General features: G+C 40.7%; 1 protein-coding gene across 3 annotated transcripts in view; it reads right to left on the minus strand.

The window, feature by feature from the left end:
- The window catches only part of CD109 (CD109 molecule), a 130633-nt gene that overhangs the window by 95187 nt on the left and 16775 nt on the right, over positions 1-18671 (minus strand). For 2 of the 3 annotated variants that reach the window (XM_047102642.1, XM_047102641.1), the window contains exons 3-5: positions 14368-14396; positions 6641-6871; positions 1171-1296 (exon numbers count right to left, since the gene is read on the minus strand). In XM_047102642.1, coding sequence (XP_046958598.1) covers positions 1171-1296; positions 6641-6871; positions 14368-14396 — 386 coding nt within the window. The remainder of the gene's footprint in view (positions 1-1170; positions 1297-6640; positions 6872-14367; positions 14397-18671) is intronic. The other variant, XM_047102643.1, reaches the window with a different exon arrangement.

An 18671-nucleotide genomic window follows, 5' to 3' on the forward strand; every position in this document is an offset into this window, starting at 1 on the left:
ACAGCAAAAAATTTTTGTCCAAAATGTCAACAGCTCTTTTAATAGAACTATTTTTAAAAGGTCTTATTCACAAATTTATATATTTTTTAATAACCTCCAGAGGAAAATGGGACAATATTCAATGAATCTTCAAACATCACACAGGGATGCACAGGAGAAAACCTAAGGCAGAGAGATGAGAATGCCCTGTGAGATCTCAGAGCTTCAAAGGTTGGCAACAAACAAAGGAAGTAGGTAGAGGAGTTGGGGAGAAAGAGGACTTGGGGAACAGAAAATTGGTGTGGTCGTTTAAAATCACTGGTTTTTTTTTTTGTATGTTTTAATGTTTTGTGTTGTTTTGTTTTTTGAGAGAGAGACAGAGAGAGCACAAGTGGGGGAGGGGCAGAGAGAGAGGGAGACACAGAACCTGAAGCAGACTCCAGGCTCTGAGCTGTCAGCACAGAGACCTATGCAGAGCTCGAAAGCATGAAACGTGAGATCATGATATGAGCCAAAGTCAGACACTTGACCGCATAGCCACCCAGTCACCCCAATCACTGTGTGTTTGAAAACAATGATAAAGTAGGTTAGTCCAATCTCATCAGGAGTCATTCAGAGACATAAAATTTGCTAAATTATAACTATGTATCTGTAGCTTAGTTTTAAAATACTCAATGTATGCACTGAATAAGTAAAATAAACATTAATCAGTTTTACATTAAACACAAAACGTTTTGTGGCGCCTGGGTGGCTCAGTCGGTTGAGCATCCGACTTCGGCTCAGGTCATGATCTCGCACTCTGTGAGTTCGAGCCCCACGTCTGGCTCTGTGTTAACAGCTCAGAGCCTGGAGTCTGCTTCAGATTCTGTGTCTCCCCCTCTCTCTGACCCTCCCCTGCTCATGCTCTGTCTCTGTCTCTCAAAAATAAATAAACATTTAAAAAAATTCAAAGTGTTTTAACCTTCAAACATTGTATTACAGAAAAAGGCAACAATGGCTAAAACTCTTAACATATTACAATGAAAGCTAACCCATTGATAAACACAGTAAATTCAAAATACACCCCTTAAATTATCTAGATGTTCAGATTAACAATTTTCTGTTCATTGAATAAATGACATTGGAGATATTTCCCCACCTGACCTAATTAAATCACTTTAGCATTCCCCCTGAAAATATATTTATACTCACATTCACTTGAACTTGAATGGACCAGTCACCAAGTATTGGATGGGAAGATAATTGAAAAGTTTTGGAAACGATGCCAAGATCACTTTGTTCTGACAACCACTGTTGGATCAAATTGGACTTGGGGTCCTACAACAAAAACCGTACATGTTAACTATATAAATACCGCCGCATACATGTGTTATGAATGATGCCCTCCATGCAGCACTCCCAGGGACATCCTAAATATGGCACAGAGATACGTTTTGTAAAATGTTGGCCATATGTTACTAAACAGAAGACAAATCAGAATTTCCTCCTTTCTCATACCCTCCTGAGAACATCTTTATTCTGCTCCACCTTCCAATTCTTGGCACCGTATTTCCCTCTACATGGAACACACACGACATGTGTAGCACCAAACCTGTGCTGTCATTGTTAACCTAGAGATAACAGACCTTGTGTATGTATTCAGGGCCCATTGCGTGTCAGGCACTCTGTCGTATCATTACCACTCATACATCACTCAATCATCACAACTCTCCCTCAGGGTAGGACTGTCCTCACATTATAGCAGAAAACAGATTCCCAGAGAGGTTAGGTAAACACTCAACTGTAAGTAATCCATGAATTCAGGATTCGAACCCACACACCGTTTAATCCAACAAAATGTATCATAGCCATGTTTAGCCATGTGCAGGAAAAACACTTCAGTTTTCCTAGACTTCCCCAATGATCCCGTCATGCGCATTCAGCCAAGCCAATCCAGCAGTCATCCCAGACTTCCCTTCACATTCCCAGCCCTGTCAACTCCACCTCTTTAATCTCTCTCTAATCCTCACATCCAGCTGCCATGTCCTGTTTTCTGACTATTACGACTAATCTCCCTCCTCCACTCTTGCCCTCCAATAAATACATCTTCCCCTCTGCCAACAGTGTTGTCCATCTGAAACACAAATCTGAGACTGAGGCAAAGTGGTGGAAATGCTTGGTACAGTTCCTGACATATGACAAGCAGTGGACCACGAGGTGGTGATAGCTTTTGTTTGCCTACAGAATGAGATCTACACTCCTTGACATAGTTTACATAATTTAGCAGTCTGATTCCATCTATATTTCTATGCTCATCTTCCTCTAAACATACAGATTTCTTTGCAATTCACTCCCAAAAGCCCATGCTTCTCAGCCTCTACAATTGCTTCACAGAATGCCCTCCCTTCCTGTCCAATAGGTGAAATAAGCTCCAGTGTCCTGCCTCCTATACATGCTTCCAACAGACAAAATGGCCACTTCCTGGAGAGTCCCTAGTACATCTGGAGTTTACCCCTTTTGAAGACTACCCCTTTTGAGTTTACTGAACTCATGGGTTATATGGGGTTTTTTGTTCCCAGCTAGACTGTGAACTCATGAGAGCAGGGATCAAATATTTTCCCTGATTGTTATTCTCTATCCTTTGACTAGATGTAGTGGGTCAGCCCAGTTAACGGAAGCCAGAAGAAACCTCTCTCCCCAAGTGGGGGAGGATGTGAAAGTCAGAGGTAAGGACAATGCTGAGAATTGAGTTAGGAGTAGTCTAGTAAGCCAGAAACTAATTGTTAAAACCAAAGACCAAAGCAAGTCAAGACTAAGTAGGTCACCCTCCTTGGCAAACTCCTAGGACGGGCATTGTAATCAGCTGTTGGCTCTCCTGCACCTGCCACAGCATGACGCGTGGGTGAAAACAAAAAATACCTTTTTTCTTCTGTCAGCCTGACAAAAATAAAAAATAATAATAATAATTCCCAGTGTTATTTAAACTGAGTGGAAAGGAATGTTCATACTCTGCTGATGCATTATTTGGTGAGGGTATACGCTTCTCCCAGGTGGTACCATGGCCCTACAAAAAAAGGAAGTTCTAAATGAAGTCTTTGACGACTTTGAACCTGGAGGATCTGGACGGTTGGGAGTGAATGAGATAATCCCTCTGGTTTGTCAAGCCTGCCTCAGACCTAGGCCTAACTGTCACCAACAGGAAAACACAGAGAATGTAGAAACACCAGAAGTTTTTACACATCAGGATTCGAACAGGCCATGCATGGTGGCACCACAGCAGAACCCAGCATTTGTACGTCACCATCTCCTACTAGGATGCACACAGGACAGCCATATACAACACGAACAGTGGCCCTGACACAGCCACAACAGCCACATGCTGGAGATGCTGCAATAGTGGCCCCTTGTGCTCTCTGAGTCACCTTTAGATGGTTCTGGTGCCTCAGCACAGCACAGTACCTGCTGCCTGTGCCAGACTGTCTCAAGCAATAAATCCCCAGCTGGAGAATATGTCCAGTAGGAGTATTTCTGCCACTCCTCAGAGTCCTGGATTATGCACCCAGCGTCTGTCTAGCATGTAGAACTGGAGAAGTCAAATCACTTAAACGAGGTGGTCCCCTCACCTCACCAGGAATGAGGTCCTGGTTTTGTCATGGCTGCCCCACGCCAGAGTGTCAGGGCACAATCACAAGATACACCCTTAAGGCAACAACAGCTATTCCCATACAAGGTCATTCATCTGTACAAGAAGCAACACTTTCTTCAGGAAGGAAGTCACGGTAGAAGTCTGCTGTGCCAGCTACCATGGAGGTGTTGAAGGCACTGATTTCCATAGTGTCAAGCCAGAGTAGCCAGAGGTAGCGAGAATTAGAGCAGAGGTAGGGCACGTTTTTACCACTGTCAAAAGGGCCCTGAAGGCCTTTTCAACCTGAGAAGGTCAGTTATCAAGGCAGACAAAATTAATAATACCAAATGACAAAAAAAAAAAAAAAACACAAAACACTGAGCACCCCCTGAACATGCTGTGACTTGACAGTCAATATTTTAGCTACATCCTACAGCTACAGCAATTCTTTTTCTTTTTTTTACAGCTTACTGATTTGACAAGTTTATACACTCTGCTATGCTCACCACAAGTGTAGCTACTAGCTGTCCTGTTAGGTCACTTACTATTACAGTATCACTGACTGTCTTCTTGACCGGGCAGGATGGATTCCGAGAAGTTAGCCTCCCAGCCATCAGTGCACTTCTCCACGTTAGCCTGAAGGTGGTGCTGTACTAGGGAGTACAACTTTGTTCAAGTCAGGGGTTCTTGTTACACTAAGTTCCACTTTTTTCTAAGAGGTTTTGCCAAGAAACCAACTATTCTACACTGAAAGATGTAGAAAACATCACATTCTGGCCCAAATGACTGTTTTTCAGATGGAGGAAGACAGCAGTGTGGGCATCAGTGCTCCCATGTGGCTTCTGCAAGGTGGCAAGGCTGGGCCTGAATTCATATCCCAGCCTCACTGCCCGGGTGCAGACAGCAGAGTATGGCAACCCCCTGGGCACTGTCCCCAACCACTCTGGGTTCCAGGTGGAATTTCAGTCTAAACGCCCCTTCCCGAGCCAAGAGGGCCACATGCTGGCAAAGCCAGTAGGATTTCTCAGGACCACAGGTCTCTCTGAGAAAGCCAAATGTGGCAAGCAAAGTCCAGAGTTGTAGAGAATAGCCCAAGAGTACAAATCAAAGGTTTCAAAGGCAGATCCTAAAGCACCATGGCGAGGCAAAATAATAAAAATGCACAGACCAGCACAGTTCTAAATCCTTTACTTAAATTACTCACTTTAATCCTCACAAAAACCTCTGTGAGGTATTTGTCCCGCATCAGCAGGGTTAGTTCTGGGTTGATGCCTAGAACGAGCAATTTATCAAGTGCTGACTTTCATTACCACAGGTAGAACGAGGCAGATTGGATATAAACCGCCAGAGACAGGCAGGTGACCTCTAAATCCTCCACCTTACACTTAATTTCTGGCACGTACTAAGTTCTCAGTATATGTGGATAAATGGTGAAAGATGATATGACTGCGGTCCATAAAGCCCTGCTTAGAGAGCTACTTGAATTTAGACATGCTATTCACTATGCCAACCTCCTTTTTAGACATTCCATTATACAGTGAAGGCAGAGATTCACAGGACTGCAATTCTTGGAAATTCAAGAAATACACACTGAGCAGCATGCCAGCTGATGTGTTTGCTACAAACACAATCTGGCTTGAAGTTACACGTATACATGTTTGTTTGCTTGATTTTTGTTTGGCTTTTAGTTTAATTTATAACAACAAAGAAGTTAAGAAGAATAGGAAGATGCTGAACTAAAAAACCTAAATTTGCCTTCCATTCTATGTCATTTATCAGAACATTGAAGGAAACCAAGAGGGTTCCCAGGACCAGGGACTTTCAGTTATAAAATCAAGAGAGTCCCAGGCAAACTGGGGTGAGCTGATCACCTTATTTCCATGTAATGATCAAATGTCTAGCATTCTCCTCAGCATAAGTATAGAAAAGCAGGTCCAGCAGGATCTCAATGGTCCTCAACTTGGTTCCCACAGGAAAACACTCAGTCTAACTATCTGCCTCCAGACTATCAGAGTGTGCAAGCAGCAGAGGCCAAATGACTCCCTGCCAAAGGGGTTCCCATAATAACAAGAGCTAATGTTCAGTGAGCATGTACTATGTGGCAGGCATAGTTCTAAATGCTGTGCTTGGATTATCTCACAAAACCTTTGTGAGGTATTATTATTATTACACATTCTACAAATAAAGAAACTGGGGCTCTGAGAGATTAATTTTCTCACACAACTAGCATCTATTCTTCTTAGAGCACACAGTGATCCTTTTATAAGTCAAATCACATCACGCCTGTCCTCAGAATTCTCCAGTGAATTCTTGCTTCACTCAGAGTAAAATCCAAAGTCCATATCATGCCTAAGAAGACCCTGTATGGTCCATCCCTCCTCCAACCAACATACCTATATCTTACCTCATCTCCTAATATTTGTCCCCTCACACCCTGGTACACTTTCAGCCTATTTTTCCTCCAATGCACCCAACAAGTTCCCACCAGGGCCTTTACACAAGCTGTTCCCTCTGTATGTATGGGCTCATTCTTTTATTTCCTTTAGGTCTCTGCTCAAATAGGACTCCCCTAACAATCTAGAGAAAAGAGCAAACATAAACATTCTCTCTCTCTTACACACACACACACACACACACACACACACACACACCAATCCCTTTATATACATATTTATGTGTTTATTTAGTGCCTGTCTCCAGACTATTCACTGAAATATAAGCTTGATGTGAGCAGGGGACTTAATCTGTTCTGCTCAGTGCCCCACTCCAGAGCCCTGACCACAGAAGTTCAAAAAATGTTTAACAAATGAATTAATCAATGAAGAAGCAAGGACTGGAGCCCAAGCTAGCCAACTTTGGAGCCTGAGCTCTGACCCCACTGCTCTACCATTTCCCTTCCGAGAGAGAGTATTCTCATGTTGGGAGGGAAGCTTACCCAAGGCTAATTCTAAGATAACCTGACCAGAACTTTGCACAGAGCTTTAGTAAGATGCTTTATTTCTTACTGGCACAGAGTGCCAGTAAGTGCACAGAGCTTTATTTCTATCTGGCACTTACCTTAATTAGAATGTTTAAAGAAGTTTTATAAGGTTTAAAATCTGAGAAGAGTGTAACGACACGAAACTTCACTTCCTGCTTCAGCTTGTACAGGGACTTGTCTGTTTGAATGAAGACAGTCATTCTCTTGGTCTCAAATGATAAGCGCGTACTATTAGAGAATAAGATCTCATCCTGGGCACGTCCAGTTACACGTAGTTCATAAATCCCATCTGCACTGTTCAGAGGTAGCTGGAGAAAATGAAGAGATCAGTCTCATTATTTTACCTCAAAAATGTTTTTAATTATGTTAGAATAGAAAAATTTCTATTTTTTAGGTTTACTTATTTTATTGAGAGAGAGAGAGAGAGAGAGAGAGAGAGAGAGGTGGGGGGCATGGGCAGAGAAAGGAGACAGAGAGAATCCCAAGCAGGCTCTGTACTGTCAGCACAGAGCCTGCCATCAGGATCAAACCCATGAGATCATGACTTGTCCAAGAATTGGACACTCAACTGACTGAGCCACACAGGCACCCCAAGAATAGAAAATTTAAGTCTATAGTATTATTAAATGTAATTGCCATGTTGAAAAACTTGCCCCTCCTAGGCACCAACATTAAACAATTTGTTTTCCCTCTTAACATCCTGTAGTTTTCTCTCCCGTTAAATTGCAGGGTTCTCAGAATGGAGGGCTCAACACCAGTCACCTTGTCATTTCCTAGCCCAAGTGCACATTCTTCCCAACAGTCACTGTGGGTCAGAATATTTAAGGTCTTTCAACACTTTTCCATGCCTCCCTCTTTGAGGCAGTCAACTGGTGAAAAGCACAATTTGCACAAGACTTGTTTCTTGCCGTATCTCTCTTGAACTCTTTTCTACAGTGTGCTCTCTTCCTGCATCCTGCACATCACAGGTCATCATCCTGGAAAGGATGGGGGTGCTGCTGCTTTCCTACTACTATTACCAACAGAATTCTTACCTTCCAGCATTAACAGACTTGAAGCCATACAGCAGTTTACATGACCTGTCATTTTACAACAATCCTTCAGGTGGTGCTCTCACTAACACCATTTTATACAGGGGCTTACAGGAATTTGGGAAGCTGTTCCAGGTTACTAGCTGAGATTCAAACCCAAGATGAGCTATACTACTCTAATAAAAGCCTCCACATGGTGTCTTTAAAGCATGTCTGACAATTCTCTGACTCTCTGCCCTTCAAAAAGTAGAGCCTCATTCCCCAGACTTAAGGATTTGCTTCTCAAGAAAATAATGAAGCTGTGTTAGAGAAAGGATGGCTTCTGCCTGGTTCTCTTTCTCTCTGGGATTCTTCGCTCTGGGGGAATCCAGCTGCCATGTGAGGAGGACACTCAAGAAGCCTGTAGAGAGGCCCACATAGGGAGAAATGAGGCCCCCCACCAACACCCACCACCAGCTCGACAGCCATATGAATGAACTACCTTACAGAGGATCCCTGACCTACTGAAGCCTTCAGGTGACTGCAGGTCTAACTGACATCCTGACTGCAGCCTTGTAATAGCCCAAAGCTTTGGGATAATCGGTTACACAATAGGTGGCTAGTATACCTGACTTTTAGTTCGTTTTCATGATAATAAACCTGAGGTTCTGAAACTAAATTCTGGCTCGTATTGGCAAATAAGTTTTGTCCACAGAAAGCTCAGAGATCCTCCAGTAACTGCAGCTACCTTGAAGCTCACAATATGGATGAGAATATGAAAGAAATGTAACAAGCCACCAATAAAACGGTCAGCAAAAAAATATTTAGGGAGAAAAGTACTGATGCCCACAATTTACTTGGAGACACATTTTAAAAATAAGATGAATTAGGGGTGCATGGGTGGCTCAAACAGTTAAGCATCTGACTCTTGGTTTCAGTGCAGGTCATGATCTCACAGTTCATGAGTTCGAGCTCTGCATTGGTCTCTGCACTGAGCATGGAGCCTGCTTGGAACTCAATCTCTCCCTCCCTCTCTGCTCCTCCCTGGCTTGCTTTCTCCCTCTCTCTCAAAAAATAAGTAAATAAACATAAATTTTTTTTTAAATAAGATCAATTAATGGATGGAGAGACAGATGGATGGATAGATATGAAATAGAGCAAGTATAGTAAAGCATTAATGGTAGATTCTGAGTGGTGGATACAGAAGTGCTCACTACAAAATTCTTTCAAGTTTTTTTTTTATATTGGAAAAATGCTTAATAAAATGTTAGAAGAACAATCAGTAGCAACACATTTACATAACTTCTAGTGCCAATCTTTGCTTTTCTTCAATAAATATTTATTGAGCACCTTCTAGCTCCAAATTGTTCTAAGTCCTTAGAATACAACATAAGCCAAAGATGTGTGACCTAGTAAGGCTAAGAGTCTAGCTTGGAACTTGCATTCTTATATTCTATTTTCCCAAATGATACTTCAGTTCTCAGATTCTTTTAAATAGATATTTTAATACTATAAGCAGAAAATTAAATATGCCAGCATATCATATATGTGGCAAAGGTTCATAAATACTTTATATTTAAATAATGATATTTGATGGGATTGCTTTTTATGATTTGGATATAGTTTGATCATTTTTAGTGGCACAGAGGCTCCAGAATTGATAGTAGATTGAAGATTTACGTCAAATTAATAATTCAGAGGCACAAAACTAAAGAGCCCTATTTAACCATGAGAATGCCAAATAAAGAAGCAGAAGTAACACAGACGTGTTCAAAAACACAATCTCTGTGCCCTACTCCATCCTCCATCAGGGAGCTGGCATCGCCTCAGGAGGAGACAGTACTATCTTCATGCTCCTTTCAGCTACCCCAAGTAATTTGCTTTTTTAGCTGCCCCATTAGAAACCCTGCCCACCCTCCATATGTAAGATTTAGGTGATTCAGGATCCTCAAAGCCTCAGTGTTATTCCCAGGGCTGGAAAGTCAGAGATTACAAAAGAACTTGGTGTATCAGTAGACCAGAGATGACTCTATAAACCATGAGGCATCACCATACGCCTTGTGGTGTCACTGCCGACTCTGCATGGCACTAAGGATGCTGAGCTGTGGTAGAGAGCTTGACCCTCCACTGTTAACAGTAGAGGGACATAATGTGAAAGAGAATGAAGAAACTAATGTGGATTTTCAGCAATCTTTACGAAGTTTTTTCTCCGTATCAGACCTAGAATGGGTTGTAACCTGCTCCCCACAGTGGAGAGGCCACCAGAAGGTATTAAAAGCGCTTGTATCTCTACTGATCCTTCTGCCTTCTTGGGGTCCCAGTTACTGAAAGAGTTCCAGGGATTGGTAATAAAGAGGTTCCCTCATCAGAGACTTCCCATGCCCTTCTCTTATGCAAGAACCAGTTATCCACCCACGGGGATTCTGCAGTTTCACATGTTGAGCTGAGCGCCGAGGGCTGGAAAAAGATACAGTTCCCAAAGACAGACACTGCCTGGCAGCAGTACATCAAGGAGCTTTGATCAGCCAAGTACCAATTGGCACCTGAGTGGCGCGTGCTCATTATGCTAAGTCTATTCTGTGTATACATAAATGCAAATTTCCTGAGTAAATGATTGCTCTTTGCCCAGGGTATTTAAGGCAAGGGTGCTCAAAAAGGTCCTTGGGGAGGGACTCCTGGCTGGCTCAGACAGTGGAACTAATGACTTTTGGTTGGGGTTGTGAGTTCAAGTGTCATGTTGGGTGTAGAGTTTACTTAAAAATAAAATAGAAATAAATAAAAATTGGGGCGCCTGGGTGGTTCAGTCGGCTAGGCGTCTGACTTCAGCTCAGGCCATGGTCTTATCACTCGTGAGTTCGAGCTCCCATGGGGCTCTCTGCTGTTAGTGTGGAGCCGGCTTCAGTTCCTGTCTCCCTCTCCTTTTCCCCGCCCCAGCTCCTGCCTTCTCTCTGTCTCAAAAGTAAATAAAAACATTGAAAAAAAAATTTTTTTTAATAAAAATAAATAAAAATTTACAAAAGATCCTTGGTGGGCAAGGAACTAATCTGGGATGACTAAAACCATTTAACCTTCTCTGAAAGATCAATTATCAAGGAAACAGAGACAACAAAATAGGATTTACCCTACTCTACTTCATTAATTACCTATAATTACTAAAATAAGGAGAGATTTCAAATAACTTTCAAAATAAAATTGAGGGATTTAAGATGACAGTTTCTACTTAAAATATATTTTTAAGGGGCGCCTGGGTGGCGCAGTCGGTTAAGCGTCCGACTTCAGCCAGGTCACGATCTCGCGGTCCGTGAGTTCGAGCCCCGCGTCGGGCTCTGGGCTGATGGCTCAGAGCCTGGAGCCTGTTTCCGATTCTGTGTCTCCCTCTCTCTCTGCCCCTCCCCCGTTCATGCTCTGTCTCTCTCTGTCCCAAAAATAAATAAAAAAAGTCGAAAAAAAATTAAAAAAATATATATATATATATATTTTTAAAATGTTAATTATACATAAAATAAACTTCAAAACATTCCTAACTTTAAAAACCCCTCCCTCATGTTAAGTTGGATTTACTTACAGAGAATAAAAGAAATTTGCCTAAAACATTTTCTGCAAAAAAATAACCTTTATACTAAGCATCAATCATTTTTATTTACTTCTTATTAAAAGCTGATTTTAGTGTATCAAAAATAGAAACAATGAGGGGCGCCTGGGTGGCGCAGTCGGTTAAGCGTCCGACTTCAGCCAGGTCACGATCTCGCGGTCCGGGAGTTCGAGCCCCGCGTCAGGCTCTGGGCTGATGGCTCGGAGCCTGGAGCCTGTTTCCGATTCTGTGTTTCCTTCTCTCTCTGCCCCTCCCCCGTTCATGCTCTGTCTCTCTCTGTCCCAAAAATAAATAAACGTTGAAAAAAAAAAATTTAAAAAAAAAAAAAAAAAAAAAAAATAGAAACAATGAGCTAATCAGATATTAAAAACCATTTGTTTTAATGAAGTCAAAATATTTACATTTTACAGCAAAAATTCATGAGAACCTCAAAAAACAATCTGAAATATTACAAACATCAGGATGCAAGTGCACACTCTGAAAGCTGAGCCTATTTTAACTGACAACTCATAACAACGCAGAACTTTCTATTTTTGCCAAGCATTATCAAATTTTCCCAGACACACTTTACGACTAAGTCTTTAAATTTTTGTTTTACTAGAAAAGGGATATAATGTCTAAGAAAGCCTTCAATAGGTAATTGCTATATCTATCTACAATAGAAATGGCATTACTGGGAAAGACAAATACAGGATTTGGAGTTAGCATTTCCCATAGGTAAGGATTAAAAGAATAATAGCAGCCAAAGCCCAGTTAATGATAGTTTGGACAAGTGCAATTTATAATAAACTGACATTACTGGAACAATCCCAAGCCTGATGCCTTCTCTTTCCAGCCTTTCTACACTTCCAGCCTGTGTAACTATAGGCTTCTCTGATGAAACCAGACAGTTGTACTTTAAGCTGTGGTTTCTGAACTTAAATCCCACCCCCTTCTGCTACAGGACAATTCTATTACACAGGATTTATTTTAAGCTTCTCATTGGAATACTCTTTCAACACCATCATGGCCAGCATCTATTATTTTAGGGTACATAAACGCAATGTAATGTTTTATTACCACTGAGATTGGGCTCTCCCCCCATTTCCACCTGCTTTGCCTCTCTTTCCCTAGTTCCTATTCAACAATAGAAAAGCAGTTATATTTCTTAAGAGGGAAAGTACAAACATAATAGGTAAGAAACAACAGCTATGGTACATAAGTAATTTTTATAAAGTACTGTTTGGTAGCGCTACATTTTCTAGGAATACCATCCCCTACCACCACCCCTGCAAAAACTAATGTGCTTTCTGAATGTGCTTGATAAGTAACCTTCAAGAAGTAATGGGGGAACCTGGCTCATCAGTTAGTGCTAATCCTACATTAAGTATGTAAAGTATCAGGGCCCAAGTTGTTAAAAAGAAACCACAGGCCCAAGGTGGAGTCATTTGCTCCCAGAACAGTAAATCAGGACTTAACTGCAGTTTCAACCTCTCCAGGAATGGAATTTTAAACCAATCAATCTGGAACTTTCTGACAAGCACCAATGAGGTAATCTGTCACATGGGCCCTCTCCCCCACCCCCACCCCACCCAAAGGAAGATGAGGTAATCTGCAGGATAAGACCCCATGCCCTTCCCTTGCCTGGAACAATCCTTTCTTTTCTTTTGCTAATAACTTCCTTGCCCCACCTTCCTTCCTACAAAAACCTTCCGTGTTGTACAACTCTTTGGAGCTCCCCTCTGCTTGCTAGGTGGGATCCTGCCCAATTCATGAATCTCTTAATAAAGCCAATTAGATCTTCAAATTTACCAGGTGAAATTTTGTTTTTTAACAAAGTCATTAGTCAACTGTTCTCAGAAAAGTATACCAAATTGCATCTCTTGTTGGATGCTGTGGTCTACTTTCTCTACGGTACATTCAAAGTGTGAAGCTCCAAAATAAAACATGGTAATAAAAGTACAAACTTCCAAATCAAAGCTATGAGAAGCAGGATCCGTTCACAAACAGCATTTAATCACCAGGTTTTACCACTTTCTCAACAAAATAATAACCCCTTTTCACTTCCATAGCAAATTTTACAGCACTTTCACATCTCATTTCACCTCCAGGGTAAAGTACCCCCTATGAAGGAAGCAGTTTCTTTATCCCCTTTTCCAGAGCTAGGACAAGGGTGGGGTGAGTGAGACCCTTGCCTCTGGTGCAAAACTTAAGGAGGAGCCAAAAAAATCAGTAATCAAGATAAGTAAATTTTTAATATTTTAAAATAGAAAAGGTAGTGCAAAAAATTAAATTATGAACACAAAATTTTTTAACAAAGACAGGATCAATATCACCAATGTCTCAGGCTTCAATATGGCTCAGCGTGACCCTCCACTTTCTAGGACAGGGAAACCGAGGGGCAGAGTGTTAATTTCACACTCAAAACTTTGAGGTTCAGTAAGGCAGAAACAGGCACCAAACCAGCCCAGGTTTCTTGGCAACACTCCAGGAAGGTTTCCCCAGTGAAGTTCCCTGTTTCACAAGCAAAAAACCTTTGCTATGAGTTTGAAGAGGCTAATAACCGATCTCCCTGAAGTAACATTCTTTAATTTTTAATTAATTAAATTTAATTAAATTTTTTAATTTTTTTTAATGTTTATTCATTTTTGAGAGAGAGAGAGAGAGAATGAGTGGGGGAGGGACCGAGAGAGAGAGGGGGACAGAGGATCCAAAGTGGGGCTCGAAGCTGACAGCAGAGGGCCAATGCCGGGCTTGAACTCACAAACTGTGAGATCGCGACCTGAGCTGAAGTCGGCACTCAACCGATGAGCCACCAAGTGCCCCTAAAGTAACATTATTCTATTTTTTTTATAATTTTTTTTTTTTTTAGTGTTTATTTATTATTGACAGAGAGAGACAGAGCATGAGTGGAGGAGGGTCAGAGAGAGGGAGACACAGAATCTGAAACTGGCTCCAGGCTCTGAGCTGTCAGCACAGAGCCCGACGTGGGGCTCGAACTCACAGACAGCGAGATCATGACCCGAGCCGAAGTCGGATGCTCAACTGACTGAGCCACCCAGGTGCCCCAAAGTAACATTATTCTTAATTTAAAGGTGAAACTGAACTCAAGACAAACTCACAAGAAACGTAAATTGATATAAAAGTCAACAAAATATTAATTTATTTGTCTCATCAATGCAATGTATATTTCTGAAACCAAATTTTTTAAATGGATACTTACTGATGGAAGAGTAAGTGTCTTGAAAGAGCCTAAAAGCAAAACAGGGAAGAAAATAGAGTCATAATTGGAATATGATGATATAATACAAAACTCCCAAGAATCTCCTAAATACTCTTTCAGATGTAGAAAGAATCATAAGCTTAGAGAATCACAAACTTATTTGGCCAAAACAAAACAATTTTATTAAATCCCAGAACACCTGAGAGATTATTACATATCCTTGTGCTGAAGAATTAAGGAAAGTGGAGCCAGACTTAAAAGGCTATCAGTGGGTGAACCCCCCCCAAAAATTAATTTAAGTTCTGCTCTCTTTTCCATTATCGTTTTTGTTGTCATTATTGCTGCTACTCTTGTTGCTGCTTTCAGGTTATACACATTTGAGGGACACTTCAATCGGTGTTGAGGAAGAACCTAAGGTTTATTTCTTACGTTCTCAGACCCTCATGATAAAAGAAGAAAAGGAAGGCATTAGTCATGTCAGGGGTGAGCTGGGACTCATAACTGACTCACTGGTATTAGAGTGAGGCAGACTTTTTTTTCATGTAAAGTTTCTAAACATAGGACTTCTAATTTAACTCATGCCAATTTCTCATCAGATCTAATTATTTCAAGGGAAAAAAAAAATGTTTCAAGTTAAAAACAAAAGAATACTTATCCAAAGTTCCCATTTAAGTGACATGAGTTCAGAGGTGGTGACAGGTCCTCACAGTTCCTTCATTTAAGAAATATTTGTGAATATTTAAGAATTTTTACCACAATGACAAGACAGACGTGGCCCCCATCCTCCTGGAAGCCACATGTGTCTATCCTGTAGGAACAGACAGACGCCAGAGCACAGCACAGTACAGAGCAGGGGTTCAACAAGTGGCCTCTGGAATTAGACTACATCAGTTCTAAAATGAATCAACCATGTGCTCACCCCATCCTTGAAAAAGTTACCTGATTATCCAGGCTCCATTTTTTCATCCATAACATGAGCATGCTAATTAATAATAGTACCAATCTCACAAGGTGGTTGTGAAGAATAAGTACGTTGATATCTGTAAAGTGGATAGAACAATGTCTGCCACACAGGAAACACTTCATAACTGTAAGTCATTATAGTGCCAGAAAACCCGAAGAGCTATCCACTGGGGATGTCAGCATGCCTCTACAGCAAGTTCTTCAAATTGTTATAATGGAGCACTGAGTCAATTAGGACATATTACCAATGTCAAGTTAGAGGATCAAGTTACATATATGTACTTTCTCAACCAAAATATTAAATATTAGAAAACCTTAATTCCTTAGTTTTGCTCAATGAAATAGAAGAAATAAAGCTAATACATGTCCTGCCTGCCTACATCCTTATAAATGGTCTTGCACAACCCCCGATGTGCATACACCCACTTTGAAGACCACTACCCCAATGGGCCTCCATGAAATACAAATATGTTTTCAGCAGCAGATAAGCAATTCATCAAAATCATTTATCCCCTAGCAAAGATCAGTTTATCCAATAACTGTCGCCATAGAAAGCAAAGAGCGAGACTCTTAAATAATAGGACAAACGACAAAAAGTGTCTTGAAAAGGAGAAGAAGGAGAAACAACTGAACAGATATAACTCGACATGGAAGGGCTACAATAAAGATAGGGCAGAGACCACCTCAGAGGGATCAGGGGAAGGCACCTAGAGAAAATGATGCCAGAGTCTAGCGTTGTAAGATAAAGGAAAATTAGCCAGATGTGAAAGAAAGGGAAGAGTTTCCAGGCAGAGCAGCAGCAAGTGCAAAAGAGTGGAGGTCAGCATGAGTCTACAGAAGCAAAGAGCTGGCAAAGAGAGGATTATAGAGATGAGGCTGGACCAAATCATGAAAGGCCTTTTACACAGCGTGAGTCCTTGCCAGGATCATTCCAGGTTCTGCTGCTCTCCCAGCATCCTGAGTTAGCATTTGTCCTGAATCTTTTCAGAGCAGCAAAATATCAATATGAGATGGGTTTAATGTGCACAAGATTTAACTCTGAAATACTATAGTCATGCTTTGGGAATATCTCAACTTGTGGGAAGAAACATCTCATCAAGTTCTTATTTTTAATGAGATGGGCATATTCTATACTGAACTGAAGAGAAACTGAGAAGCCCTATGATATTGCAGCAACTAAGTTTGGTGAGACATTCAAAAGCACATAAATACAGACAATTTACTGGACAAGTTTTGTGTTGTAAAAATATTTGCTGAAGGGAGTCATGGTACTCTCCAGGCAAAAAGACAAACCCTGTAACATATTTGAACTGAAACATTTAAATAGTTCAATATGGGGGTAAAGATGGAATTGAGAATATCCTCCACACAGCAGAATTTACTCTGATCTTAACACATACCTCAGCATATGTGAAGAGAGTGTGTTCTCAATTAAAAATATACCAACAATGAACAAGTGGAATTTGAAATTAAAAATAACACCATTTACATTAGCATCCCAAACAAAGAAATACTTAGGTTTAAACCTAACAAAATGGTTACAATACCTATATGAGGAAAGTACTCTGGTAAATGAAATCAAGGAAGGATTAAATAAATGAAGAGATATTCAATGTTCACGGACAGAAAGACTCAATACTGTCAAGACGTCAGTTCTTCCCAACTTGAGCCATAGATGCAATGCAATCCTAATCAAAATCCCACAAAGTTATTTTATGGAAATCAACAAACTGATTCTAAAGTTTATGTGGAGACGCAAAGGACCCAGGATAGCCATTACAATATTGAAGGAGAACAAAGTTGGAGGATTGATGCTACCAAGTCTAAAACTTACCGTAAAGCTATAGTAACCAAGCCAGCGTGGTACTGGCAAAAGACAGGCAAACTGATTAATGGAACAGAAGATAGAGCCCATAAATAGACCCCTACTAATATGGTTGAGTGATCTCTGACAAATGAGCAAAAGCAATCCAATGGAGCAAAGCTGTCTCTTCAAAAAGTAATGCTGGAACAATGGACATCTACATACAAAAAAGTGAATCTAGACAGACCTTACCCCCTTCACAAATATTAACTCAAAACGGATCATAGACTTAAATATAAAATGCAAAACTATAAATTCCTAGAATATAGCATAGGAGAAAACCTAGATGACCTTGGTCTTTTTCTGTATAACACCAAAGATACAATCCATTAAAGAAATAATTCATAAGCTGGACTTCATCAAAATCAAAAACTTCTGCTATGCAAACGACAACATCAACACAATGAGAAGATAAGCTACAGATTGGAAGAAATATTTGCAAAAGACACACCTGATAAAGGACTGTATTCCAAAGTATGCAAAGAACTTTAAAAACTCAACAATAAGGGGCAGGCACCTGGGTGGCTCAGTCAGTTAAGCATCTGACTTCAGCTCAGGTCATTATCTCACAGTTTGTGAGTTTTAGCCCCGAATCGGTCTCTGTGCTGACAGGTCAGAGCCTGGAGCCTGTTTCGGATTTTGTGTGTCTCTTTCTCTCTGCCCCTCCCCCGCGCGCGCGCGCGCGCTCTCTCTCTCTCTCTCTCAAAAATAAACATTAAGAAAATGTTTTTAATAAATAAGTAAATATTTTTAAAAAATAAAACTCAACAATAAGAAAACAAATAACTCGACTAGAAAATGGGCCAAAATATTAATAGACAACTCAGCAAAGAAGATACACAGATGGCAAGTAAGCATAAGAGAAGATGCTCCACATCATAATGAAATGCAACTGAAGCAATAAGATACCAGTACACTGGTATCAGTCATTGACAACATCAAATGCTGGCCAGGATGTGGAGCAACAGGAGCTCTCACTCACTGCTGGTTTGCAACGCAAAATGATACAGCCACTTAGGAAGACAGTTTGGCAATTTCTTACAAAACTGAACATACTTTTACCATATGATCCAGCAATCACATTCCTTGGCATTTACTCAAGAGTTGAAAACTTATGACCACACAAAAATCTGCACACAGATATTTACAGCAGCTTTATTAATAATTGCCAAAGCTTAGAAGCAACCAAGTTTCCTTCAGTCGGTGAGTGGATAAATAAACTGTGATACATCCAGACAATGTAATATTATTCAGCTCTAAAAATAAATGAGCTATCGGACCATGAAAAGACATGGAGGAACCTTAAGTGCATATTACTAAGCCAAAGAAGCAATCTGAAAAGGCTACATACTATACAATTCCAACTAAATGACAGCTGGAAAAAGCAAAACCATGGATACAATGAAAAGATCAGGTTGCTGCAAGGTGGCATAGAAAGATGAATAGGCAGAACACAGAGGGTTTTCAGGGCAGTGAA

Source organism: Lynx rufus, unplaced genomic scaffold, assembly GCF_022079265.1.
Source record: "Lynx rufus isolate CCGP_SWC_20201006 ecotype Redwood Valley unplaced genomic scaffold, mLynRuf1.p SCAF_6, whole genome shotgun sequence".
Lineage (NCBI taxonomy): Eukaryota > Metazoa > Chordata > Mammalia > Carnivora > Felidae > Lynx > Lynx rufus.